Consider the following 12,044-nt stretch of genomic DNA (forward strand, 5'->3'; position numbering starts at 1 on the left):
TCTTTACATTGCTTGTTTGCGCCTTTGTGGCTATGTTTGAACACGAGTTGTGTTGAAAAGGAAACCATGTGCCTAAGACTTATAAAATGGAAGGTTTGAGAAACAGCGTTTAGTTTTGTTACGTGGTCAAGATGGGATTTCAAGACGTGGGGAACTGCCGAACTTGTGCACTTGTGCGTACGGCAGTTTGGTTCAATCTTTTTATTTGGCCCCCACAGCCTGGCCCCTAATCTGACTAACCAATCATTATTCTGTGGACCATGGTCTATACAAGTTGTGTGGACCATATTTTGTATACTATTAAATAGTGTATATTCAGTACAAAAATAATGTACATTCAGCACAAAAATAATGTACATTGTATTTAGGAGATGTACATTATTTTTGTACTGAGTGTATATTATATTGTATAATATATATTCAGTACAAAAATAATGTACATTTAGTATATTAAAAATGTACTGTTTATTATGGTCCACGTAATACTGTATGGATCGTGGTGCACACAATAATTTTCCCTGACTAACTAGGTAACTACTATGGACTATTGAGGGCCTTTGATGACTTTTTTTTTTTTTTTTTTTTTTTTTTTTTTTTTTTTTTTGGGTAAATGCCTTTGATGACTATAATAAGAAATATTCCAAAGCAACCGTTGTTTAGAGCAACCCAAGGAGCTTTTTTCCTAGTTTTTGAGACAATTTTGCTGATTTAGAAGATAGAGAAGAGGAAAGAATAAATTGAAGAATGGTGAGCAACCCATCAAGTTTTTTTTTTTTTTTTTTTTTTTTTTTTTTTTTTTTTTTTTTTTTGTACACATGGTGGAGAAAGGGGATGAGTTGAACCTTGGAAGAGAGATGATGGAAAAAGAAAAAAAATTATTTGTAATAAACATCATATTGTGAACTCACGAAAATTAAAAAATAATAATAATTGTGTTGGTGCGTAAACTGTGCCCACCAGGTTGGTAAACTATATATATATATATATATATATATATATATATATATATATATATATATATAGAACTAATTTCACTTTTGGTCCCCCGACTTTTGAATTCTTATCAATTTTGGTGCACAATTTTAAATTTTTTTAATTTTGGTGCCTAACTTTGTTATTTTTATCAGTTTTGGTCCTTCCAGCCAAATTGACGGTAAAATATTTCCGAATTTTATATTTTAGGGGCAAAATCGTCATCCCATGGAAAGATCTTCAATATTTAAACAGAAGAAAAATCATATTAAGATGAAAAAAAAGAGTTTGCCAATGGTTGAAACTATAAATCCCATAGATCTGTCTGATTTCTGCCCGTCTTTCCCATTATTCTCATCATCAAACACCTATACATATAATTTTACAGTGATTTTGTTTAGATATTGAAGATGTTTCCTTGAGATGGCGATTTTACTCCTAACAATATAAAATACTGCAACATTTCGCTGTCAATTTGGGCGAAAGGACCAAAACTGATAAAAATAACAAAGTTAGGCACCAAAATTAAAAATTTTTAAAGTTGTGCACTAAAAGTGATAGAACATCAAAAGTCGTGGGACCAAAAGTGAAATTAATTCTATATATATATATATATATATATATATATATATATATATATATATATATATATATATATATATATATATATATATATATATATATCAGTTGGCTTTAAAGGCTTATAGAGTAGTTAAGGACATAAATCAGTTGTAAGTCTCTTAAGCCACAGAGATAACGTTGTCTGTATGCTACTTCAAGTTGGACAACATAATCACAAATTTCACATAATATTCTTAAAAGAAGTTAATCCCATACGCAAATGATATGTTCAAACTGACATTTATTAGGGAATATATTTCAACACAGTGAATTAAACAAGTATAACTTTAATACTCAAAGTTATTCCACATGCACAACTTTTTCGTCACTTAAGGAAATTAAAAACTCATATAAAGCATTCATATGATGCAGATCAATATTACTATTGCAGTACTTCAACAATTTCTATTCCAAAGCTTTGTTTAACAACATATGAAAGTCAACCTCATTTCAAGTGAAGATCAAGTGGCGCTCTAACTAGCCTGTATGATCAACACTCTACTTCTTAAAACTCCCAGGCCAGGTCGAGTGGTGAAACCGAAGTTTACTTAAAAACCATCTTCCTAGACAGAGCATTCAAGAAGGATGACTTTTACATGCTATCACCACAATATGAGTAAAGCCTTGGAATTTAGTCTCAATACACAATTCAGATATTTAAGATTAAGTGACTGTAAAACATAAATGTATCTCATCAAATAGTACAATGTTTGTAACATATCCACAATGTAACACATAATGTTATAAATTCGGTATGTGCATAAGTATACAATTTATAAGGTTTAAATCAGATTGATGATTTAATCACTTAGCAGTAGTGTTAAATCAACACTTCTAACACAACAAAATCATAAAGCTCATCCATGTGAATAATAACAATTCACTTATCCTTGTGTACACCGCTGTTAATTTTCTCTATAGAGTTAATACCTCCAATGGTCCTCCGAGTATTAGGGTATTACTAAGTGTGGTCATCCGAGTTTAAAACGACCACGAGACGACCTCCGAGTTTAAAAAAATAACCACCTGTGGTCCTCCATTAGGTTTGGTGTCAAATGGACGTTAAGTCTGAGGGCAAACTGGTCATTTCTCATATGAGTTAATACCTCTAATGGTCCTCCGAGTATTAGGGTATTACCAGGTGTGGTCCTCCAACTTTAAAATGACCTAGATGTCCTATTAGCTTAAAAAATTACCACCTGTGGTCCTCAATTAGGTTTGCTGTCAAAGGGCCGTTGAGTCTGAGGGCAAAGCTGTCTTTTCACCTATAGTTCTTTGATAAGTGACAAAATATGCTATGTTTTGTAGGGTAATAGGAGACATATTGTGCTTAATTAGAGTCCTTTAAGCCTAATTCATGCTTAAAATAGATTAATTTGATAGAAGTTAGGAATGAGGACTAATTATGTTGCATTTATAGAAAATAGCAAAATACTGACACTTTTAGGACATTTCAGCGACATTTCGGAAGAAAAAGCATATCTGGAGCTAGGGATGTCCAAATGTGATGATTCAAGTGGAATTAGATCGGCATTTCAAAGATCTACAACTTTCATGAAGAACACAAAGGCCAATTCGAACATCTAGATAGTCAAAATCAGCAAAAACCGCGTCAGGATACCTAGTCACGCGAGGCGTGTGACGCCTGAGTAAATGGGAAATAACAGGCTTTTTGGCGAGTTTTTATGCAGAAATTTCAGATCTAGATCATTCATTCTTCATTGTTCATCTTTCAATATTTCTCTCACTAGAATTTTAGGTTAGATTATGTTAGATTTCTCTCCATCTTCTCTCTAGATTTTAGCCTAGATCTATATTAACTTTGTAAAGAGAAGTGAAGATCCAAGCTTCCCCTTGCAAGATCTTCACCTCTAACCCATGGGATTTACAATCTAGCTTTGCAATCTTGGGTAAACTCTAGATCTATTCTATTTTATTGCTCCATTTTGATTATGTTTTTCTTGAAAATGTTTAGATTGTTTATCTTGAGCATGAGTGGCTAAATTTCTAGTAGTGGATTGGATCTTATTTTTTTGTGTTGAATATGTATTGATCTAGTTTGTTTGGCTATGTGTTGATGTCTTGTTGTAAAGAGACTTTGTATGGACTCTTGTGTATGGTGTACAACATATGCTTGAGGTTTGAGTAGGATTAGGTCGACAAGAGATTGTGGCTTAATCTTAGACTTGTCTTCTTTACATTTCCCTTCTCTAAGATCCGAGAGGGCAGAGATGGGAATGAGATGTAGACAAAGTGTAACACCCCGTGTTACGGCCTCTAACCCTAACTAAATATTTAATTACTTACCTTTAAAAGAGAATTAAATTCCCTTAATTAATTAGGAAGGGTCCACCATAGACCATGGACCCTTATCCCTAAACCAAACCCTTAGTCCTATAAGGAATATAATTAGTAAATCCATACCATTCAGACCCTAATTAGGACTCTTAGATATATAAAAGGACATAGGAGGCACCTAGAATTCACACCACAATAGATTTCACCACACAAGAATTCCCAAGAATTCCCCTATCACCAAACGTAGGAGAAATCAAGAAGAGGAGATCTTAGAGAAAGAACCTTAATAGCCAAGGATTATTATTAAGGCTAAAAGGTAACCCATGTCTCAACAAAACCTATTTTCCTTGCTATAATCTTCTTCTTTGGCTCCTTTGATATGCAATTATATGCTTGTGTCTTGATAAAGCTTTTATGATGATTATGATATGATCTTGATGTTATGAGATGATCTTATGTGTTGATCTTGATAAACTTGATGATTATGAGAGGATCTTGATAATTGTGTGTTGATCTTGGTAAATCTTGATGTTCTTGATTTTTAAAGATAAAGTTATGATCTTGTGATTTAAATATGATTAGAGCCCTAGGTTAAATCATGGATTTCATATTGTGATATTCTTGGTATATTTGGGTGGGATTTTGCATGTTCGGGTGTTAATTATGTTTAGAAGTCATGATAGGATGTATTTAATGTGATTCTTGGTTTTGATCCAGTACTTGACTACGTGGTGTCGTCGTTTGTGTTCAAAAGTGTTTAGACATGGTTTCGGGTTCCACGAAAGATCCCGGGACCAAAGTATTACAAAAGAGTCAGTGGGGGGGGGGGGGGGGGTAGGGAACTCGCCACCTACCCGCTGCCCCATTTGGTGCCTAGCGGGCAGCCGGCGGGCAGGCGATTGCCTGACGGGCACCTGTTGCCCAGAAGAGCGCCGCCCGCCACCCGCTGGTTTTTCCCAGTGTGGATAGTGGTTTTTCCTGTTTGATGTTTCCCCGTTCCCCTTGGTGTCCCAACGGACCCCGTTTGTCGTGCATGAGTCTAGTTTGATGTTTCGGGTACCATTCGTAGGATAAAAGAGTCTTGTGTATTGCATGCTAGTTGAATTGGTATCCCGTTGGCCTAGGTGAAAGATGTATCAACCCCTTAGGAATATTCCTAGTATGTGGATGACCACGCATAAGTTTTATTTATATGTTTTCCCCCTTCCCAATGTGCTAATGTGGGTTGCATGTGCTTGCTAAGTGTTATGTGTGCATGATACCCCAATTTGGTTGCGATCAAATTGGCTATACGGGCAGTTGGATGGGTTGAGAACCATCGGCTGTTAACCAGGCCGGTTGCGATCGGTCAGGTATATAAATATTATATAGGGATGCGGTCCACCGTTTGGTTGCGATCAAACGTTATAAATGAGCTGCGGTTCATAATCTGGTTGCGATCAGAAATACACTTTTTGGGCTGCGGTTTACCGTTTGGTTGCGATCAAACGTTATGATGAGCTGCGGTTCATCGGTTGGTTGCGATCAACCCCTTCGTGCTGCGGTACGAGGCAGGGTGCTTCAGGGCTGTGTTAGCGCTATATGCGCTGACCCTCATGTATGGGCATGCGATTGGTCCTGCGGCACCACCAAAGTGTGCTTATGTGTTGAGATAATGATTGAATAATGATACATGTAACACCCCGAAATTTTGAAACTTTTAAAACTTATCCTCAAATAACGTCAATACATAATCATGGCACGCAGGCCGAAAGGGAACTAGCTACTCTACGCCTCGGATCTCTAGCGCGCTCCGGGATCTACTCATCTGTGCCTGAAAGCCAAATATATCAGTTCAGCGAGAGATGCTGGTAACCCACTCCAACGCGTTGAAATACAATATATATATATATATATATATATATATATATATATATATATATATACGAAAATCATTTTGAAGCAGGAAGATATATACTTAAGAGACACTAGTTTTAAAACCGGGAATAGACTCAGCAAGTAGGGACAAACACATCAAACAATGATAAATAGTTAAGTAGAGATATCATAATAAGGAATACGCATCTAAGGTCACAGAACACTTTTTGATTCAAACACATCACTATTCAATCATCATTCATATCACATAATCGTTGATGGCGCTACGGGACCAATCGCATGCCCCAAACATGAGGGTTAATGTTTATAGCATTAACACGACCCCGCAGCATCCTACCTCAGTACCGTGGTATGAGGGGAGTTGATCGCAACCAACTATTTGAGAACCGCTGACGAACTCAACGTCGGACCACGATCCGACACACCGCTGACGCGCACAGTCGGTGGACCGCGATCCCCTTTACAAGGGGGGACTTACGACCCTACACACCGTTGATGCGTACAGTCGGTGGACCGTAGTGGATCAAGCCCGACACACTGCTGAGCTAGACTCAGTCGGTGGGCAAAGATCCTCGGAGACTATGGCCCTACACACCGCTGTCCCATCACTCGGTGGATCGCAGCCAGCCGTAGCCCTACACACCGCCTGATTACTCAGGTCGGTGAACTACAGCCTTCCTCGGATTATTGGCCCTACACACCGCCTGGCGCGTCCAGGTCGGTGGGTCATAGCACCGAGGCCCATGTGGACCGCAGCCCAAGAAGTGAATCAATTCGGCCTTTAGCCAACTTCTGAGCCTTAGCTCAGGAACAATCCATTTGGCCTTCAGCCACTTCCGAACCTTTAGTCCGGGAACAATCCATTCAGCTTTCAGCCGACTTCCGAACCTCAGTCCGGGAATCACCCAATTGGTCTGTAACCAAAATGGGGGATCATGCAACACATAACACATATGAGCACGTAATAACATATTGGGAGGGGAAAGACATATAAATAAACTCACGTGTGGTCATTCACATACTAAGAATAGTCCTAAGGGTTCATACAACTTCCACCTAGGTCAACAGGTTACCAATTCCACTAGCATGCAATTCCTAAGACTCATTTAACCTACGAATGGTACCCGAAATATCAAACTAGACTCGAGCACGACAAACGGGGTCCGTTGGGACACCATGGGAGAGCGGGGAACATCAAACGGGGAAGCCAAAGACCCGGGGTGGGGTATGGACCAGCGGGTAGCCGGTGGGTGGGGGTCACCCGCCGGCTGCCCGCCGGAGGGCACTGTTCCGGGCAGCGGGTTGCCGGTGGGCAGGCGGCTGCCCGGTGGCTGCCCGCTGCCGGGCGGTGTCCTTCAGGCAGTGGGTAGGTGGCGGGTTCCCCTACCCCCACCTACCCCCCACTGACTCTTTTTTCATATATTCGTCCCGGGAACCTTTGTGGAACCCGAAACCATACTTAGACACTTTTAAACGCGAATAACGACACCATGTAGGCAATTAACGGATTAAAAGCAAGAATCACGTAGGACTCATCCTATTACGACTTCTAAATATAAACAACACCTGAACATGCGAATCCCCACCCAAATATATATCAAGAACATCCCAACACAAATTCCCAATTCAACCTAGGGCTTTAATCCCAGCCAAATCATGAAGATCATATTTTATCTTTAACATCAAGAAATACCAAGATTCGTCAAGAATTATCACATCAATATTAAGAACTTCTTTTCAACATCAAGATTATCAACATTATCAAGAATGCACATAAATCATCTTATCAATTAACATAGAAGAATTTATCAAGACACAATAATATAGAGGGAGGCCAAGGAAGGAGTTTATAGCGAAGAAAATAGGTTTTGTTGAGACATGGGTTACCTCTTAGCCTTAACTAATTTCCTTAGCTATGAAGGGTCTTTCTTTAAGATTCCTTCTTTCTTGATTTCTCCTAAGGGAATTCTTGGAACTTCTTGTGTGGTGAGAGATTATTGTGGTGTAAGGTCTAGGTGCCTCCTATGTCCCTATTTATATATTTAGGAATCCTAATTAGGGTCTAAGTGGTATGGGTTTGCTAATTCTATTTCCTATAGGACTAGGGGATTGATTTTAGGGATAAGGGCCCATGGACCATGGTGGACCCCTCTTTAGCTAATTAATGGATTTTAATTCCCTTTTTAGGTTGGGTGACAATTTAATTAATTTTAATTTAGGGGTCGTAACACGAGGTGTTACAATACAAATGATGTGAAATAATCTTGTGACCTTAGGGCGTGACACCCCGTAATCTGAAATTCAATTAAGGGATTAATTAAGTAATTAATCCTAATCCAATTGATAATTTAATTCTTTAAATTCCTGAAAATTCAATAGTCGGGGACTAGTAATTGACTAGTCAACCCAAAGTCAAGAGTTGTACCTAAAGCTTTGTGAATAGTTCCCTTGTTCCCTTACACATTTCATCTTAGTAAGGGTAAATAAGACATTTCCCTTGCAATAGTCTTTCAAGCTAACCTAAGAGACACATTTCATTTCTCACAAACACTCTCCAAAATCATACGTTCTTCCTTCTCTCTAAAAAGCTAGTTAGCTTTCTCTCCAAGCTAAATCTAGGGCTATCAAGATCTTTCAAGTGTGTCTTCAAGATTCCACCTTTCCTACTTTTGAGCATATAGGAGGGTAAGATCTAAGCTCCTTTTGTGTTTTTAGTGTTTTCTAAGGTATCTTTTCCTAAAAGTAGAATCTTTATGATCTTTTGGTGTATTCTTGAAGTGGGTGTGGAAGGTGAACCTTATTAGGAGCTTGGTGAAGTGTTAAGTGAAGGTTTTTGTCTACAAGAGGTAACCCACGCTCTACAAAATCTATTTTGCTTACCTATATGATGATTTATTGCATTCTACATGTGATTTTGCTATGAAATGTGAGTGTTTATGCATTGTCTTGTGAAAATGCATATCTAGAGCTTGTTATTAGGGTTCATGTATGCCATTGCTTGGCTATTCCTTTGATTCAAGTCATTTTGTTGTATTTGGTGAGATTTGGCATGTTTTGGACTTGAATTTGAGCTTGGAGTTGAAAATTCCCGAAGGGATTATTTTGGTACAGGGCGTGTACCCGCGGGCGGAACGGCGGGCGGGGCACCACCCGTCGCCCCACCCGCGGGGTACAAGGCCTCGTGGGAGTGGTTCCCGCGGGCGGAACCACGGGTGGAGGTCCACCCGTGGCTCCACCCGCGGGTACGTATATGGTGTTGTTCGGGGATTTGTTCCCCGTGATTCTGTTGACTCGGTATTTGGTCTTTTGACTTCCCGATGTTCTTTGGTGGAACTATTTGAGTGTCTTCTTAATGTTTCGTATGTCTAGAACTATATGGTAGGAATCCATGTAGGATTTGGTGTCTTGAATCGTGCTAAGTGTTCAACATTGTGATTCGTTGAACCGTGATGAGTCTTGTGTGTTCTTCGGAACTATGTTTGGTTTACCCGTTTGATAAGCATGCTAGTTCGGTGTTTAAATGCTAGCATGTGTGTTGTTTGTCATTTCCTATTGTTGATGATGACTTGTGTTAATCATCGTTGTTGTTGGACTGTGATCCATTCCTTGATTGGGTATGGTTTCATATCTTCGTTGTGATCCATTGATTGATTCCTGTTGTGGTGTGGTGTGTGTGGCTGTACTAATGGTATGGGACATTAGTCACCAAGGTATGGCAGTGGTCCTCGTGGTGGCCATGACGTGATTATGATGTTTGTGACCTATGTGTCGGGTTCACGTATTTCTTTGGTGACATGTGTTGCTGTGTGTGTGAACGGTACCCTCGTGTACTATGAAATCGGTGGTCTTGTTGGTGGGGGACGACGGTCCCAGGAGGGAAAAGGTTGGACTCAGAAGTACAGGGGTCCTGAGGTAATGGTTGGAACTAGACATAAGGTTGGGGGTAGCCATAAGGTTGGAACCGGGCATAAGGAAGGCATATCAATTTGTGATGGGTGATGTCACGAAGGCTTGTGTAGCCGTTGTTATGTATTTCTCTATTTGTGACGTGTGATGTCACAAAGGCATGTGTTGCCGATGGTTGTGTCCTTATTCTCTTGTGTTATGCATGTCGGGTGTTAATCTACTGTGTGATGGTAGATTATGCCTTGAGCCGTTCTTATGAGTTGTTATTTCTTATTGGTGTCTTGGGATGTGTTCCCTTATCTTTATTGTGAGTGCAAGAGTCTTGTATTGACTTCTACTCTTGGATTTGAACTTATATATTCTATATTCCGTTTCGCAAATGATTTTGTATATATAAACTATCTACATATGATATTTCACATGTATTGGTGGGTTACCAGCATCATTCGCTGACCGGGCGTCGTCCCTTATTTTATGTGTTTCTTTCCGGTGCTGAGTAGACGAGAGCGCGGTCTAGAGACTGTTAGATTAGACCCCTTGAACTTTGTTATGTTTGGCCTGTGCGATGATGTTAGACTTTAGTCCTTTTGTCCTTGACTTTATTTTGGATAATGGATTTTGTGCAGATGTTTACGCCTGTGCGTTCACTGCTGAGTGAGCGTGGCATAGCACTCTACGTTTTCCATATATTCCATATCTAGTCTTCCGCTGTGTATGCTTTTATGGTTAGAATTATCTGCATGATTAAGTTTAAATTGGTATGGAAATCGGGGGTGTTACAGTTGGTATCAGAGCCTAGGTTTGAGCCTAGGATGTTAAGAGTTGGACTTTAAAGACCTAAGTTGAGCTTAGGTTAGTGCTCTAAGTTGAGACCTTAAGTTTCTTAGTGAAGCCTTTAAGTGTTTAAGTACCTAAGTATAGGATTCTTAGGATGCGCGGTGAGCTGAGCGTTGTTTACAGTTGCTTGCTTGTTTGTTATCTTGTTGGTGATCGTGTTGTTGTTGTAAAAGCTTGCGATGCCTCCTCGTCCATGTGCGCATACCCCGGAGACCCCGACGAATGAGCAGCTCGCCCAGAACCTACAGCAGTTGACGTAGACTATGTAGACTCTTAGCGAGGCGTTGCTGAACAACAACCGTCCCGTGCCACCTCCTCAGCTTGCCAGGCATAGGGACATGGGGCGTCTCGTGTCGGGTCACAGGCCACCAACCTTCGCGGGTGAGGAAGACCCAGTTGTCTTGGAAGAGTGGATGGGAACGTTTGATAAGATCTTTTCGGTTGTTGGTTGTCCGGAAGAGCGAAGGGTAGAGCTTGCGACGTTCTACTTCTGTCTTGAGGCCGATTTATGGTGGATACATGAGGGCCCAGCTTGCCTTGAGGAGACTGAGTTTGGTTGGACCGCTCTAAAGGATCGGATGTGTGAGAGGTTTTATCCGGCACATGTGCGAGCCACGATGTACGAGGAATTCCTCCATCTCCAGCAAGGATCTCTATCGGTGGTTGAGTACCACAAGAAGTTTCTTGAGCTTGCGCGTTTCGCCCGGATGCTCGTTCCAACGGAGCTCGCCAAAGTTGAGAAGTTCGTAGCTGGCTTGAACTACGAGGCACGGAAGGCTCTAACCGTGAGTAGGCCGAGTTCTTTGAATGAAGCATACCTGAGTGCCGCGGATTTTTACCGTGTTCAGCAGCTGCAGCGAGGATCTTATGAGCTTGCAAGAAAAAGGACCGAGAGTGGAGGCTCTTCCAGCCACAAGAGGCCCAAGCCGAGTTTTCAAGCTAAGAATGCATCATCTCCAACCCCAAGACCCAATCAGGCAGAGCATGGAAATCAAACCAAGATGTTTCCTTGTCGTAGATGTGGGAAGGTGCATGCGGGTTAGGACTGTCATGGTCAAGCGTTCCGGTGTTTTCGTTGATGAGTTAGGGGTCACAAGGTCGCCGAGTGCCCTCAGCAAGCCAATCAAAGGGCGTTGCCGCCACCCACAGGAGCTGGAGGAGCAGCAGGAGGTAGCTCAAGCCGTGGAGCAGCCGGGGCCAAGCCATCGGGGAGAGTCTTCGTGATGGGGCGATCACCGACGGAGACCGAGGGCTTAGTGGAGGAGGAGGTAGCAGGTAACCCTTTTTTCTAGCCTACCTTTGTCTTTCAAATGCATCTTGTTCCTTGTTGCTTTTGTGTGTTGTCTTGTTCCTTCGTTATCTGTTTTAGTTGCCTTGTTACCTTTGTCACGTTTTTCCTTAGTGAATGATTCTTTTGGTTATAGTTGTAAGCCTTCTTTGACGAATAATTTTCTTAGTTTTGTGTGCGAGCCTTTTATAGAGTTAGTTGTTTATTTCTGAAATGAGTCATACTTGTGTTAATTCCATAAAAA

The 12,044-nt window shown here is 40.7% G+C and overlaps 1 protein-coding gene across 1 annotated transcript; it reads left to right on the forward strand.

The window, feature by feature from the left end:
- The first annotated feature begins 10,850 nt into the window (after window positions 1–10,850).
- LOC109170920 lies at window positions 10,851–11,555 on the forward strand. Its single transcript, XM_019320052.1, has one exon. It carries the CDS (start codon window positions 10,851–10,853, stop codon window positions 11,553–11,555), a length of 705 nt encoding a protein of 234 aa, XP_019175597.1.
- Window positions 11,556–12,044: the final 489 nt, after the last annotated feature.

The sequence above is a fragment of the Ipomoea nil genome, unplaced genomic scaffold (assembly GCF_001879475.1).
Source record: "Ipomoea nil cultivar Tokyo-kokei standard unplaced genomic scaffold, Asagao_1.1 scaffold3377, whole genome shotgun sequence".
Classification (NCBI taxonomy): domain Eukaryota; kingdom Viridiplantae; phylum Streptophyta; class Magnoliopsida; order Solanales; family Convolvulaceae; genus Ipomoea; species Ipomoea nil.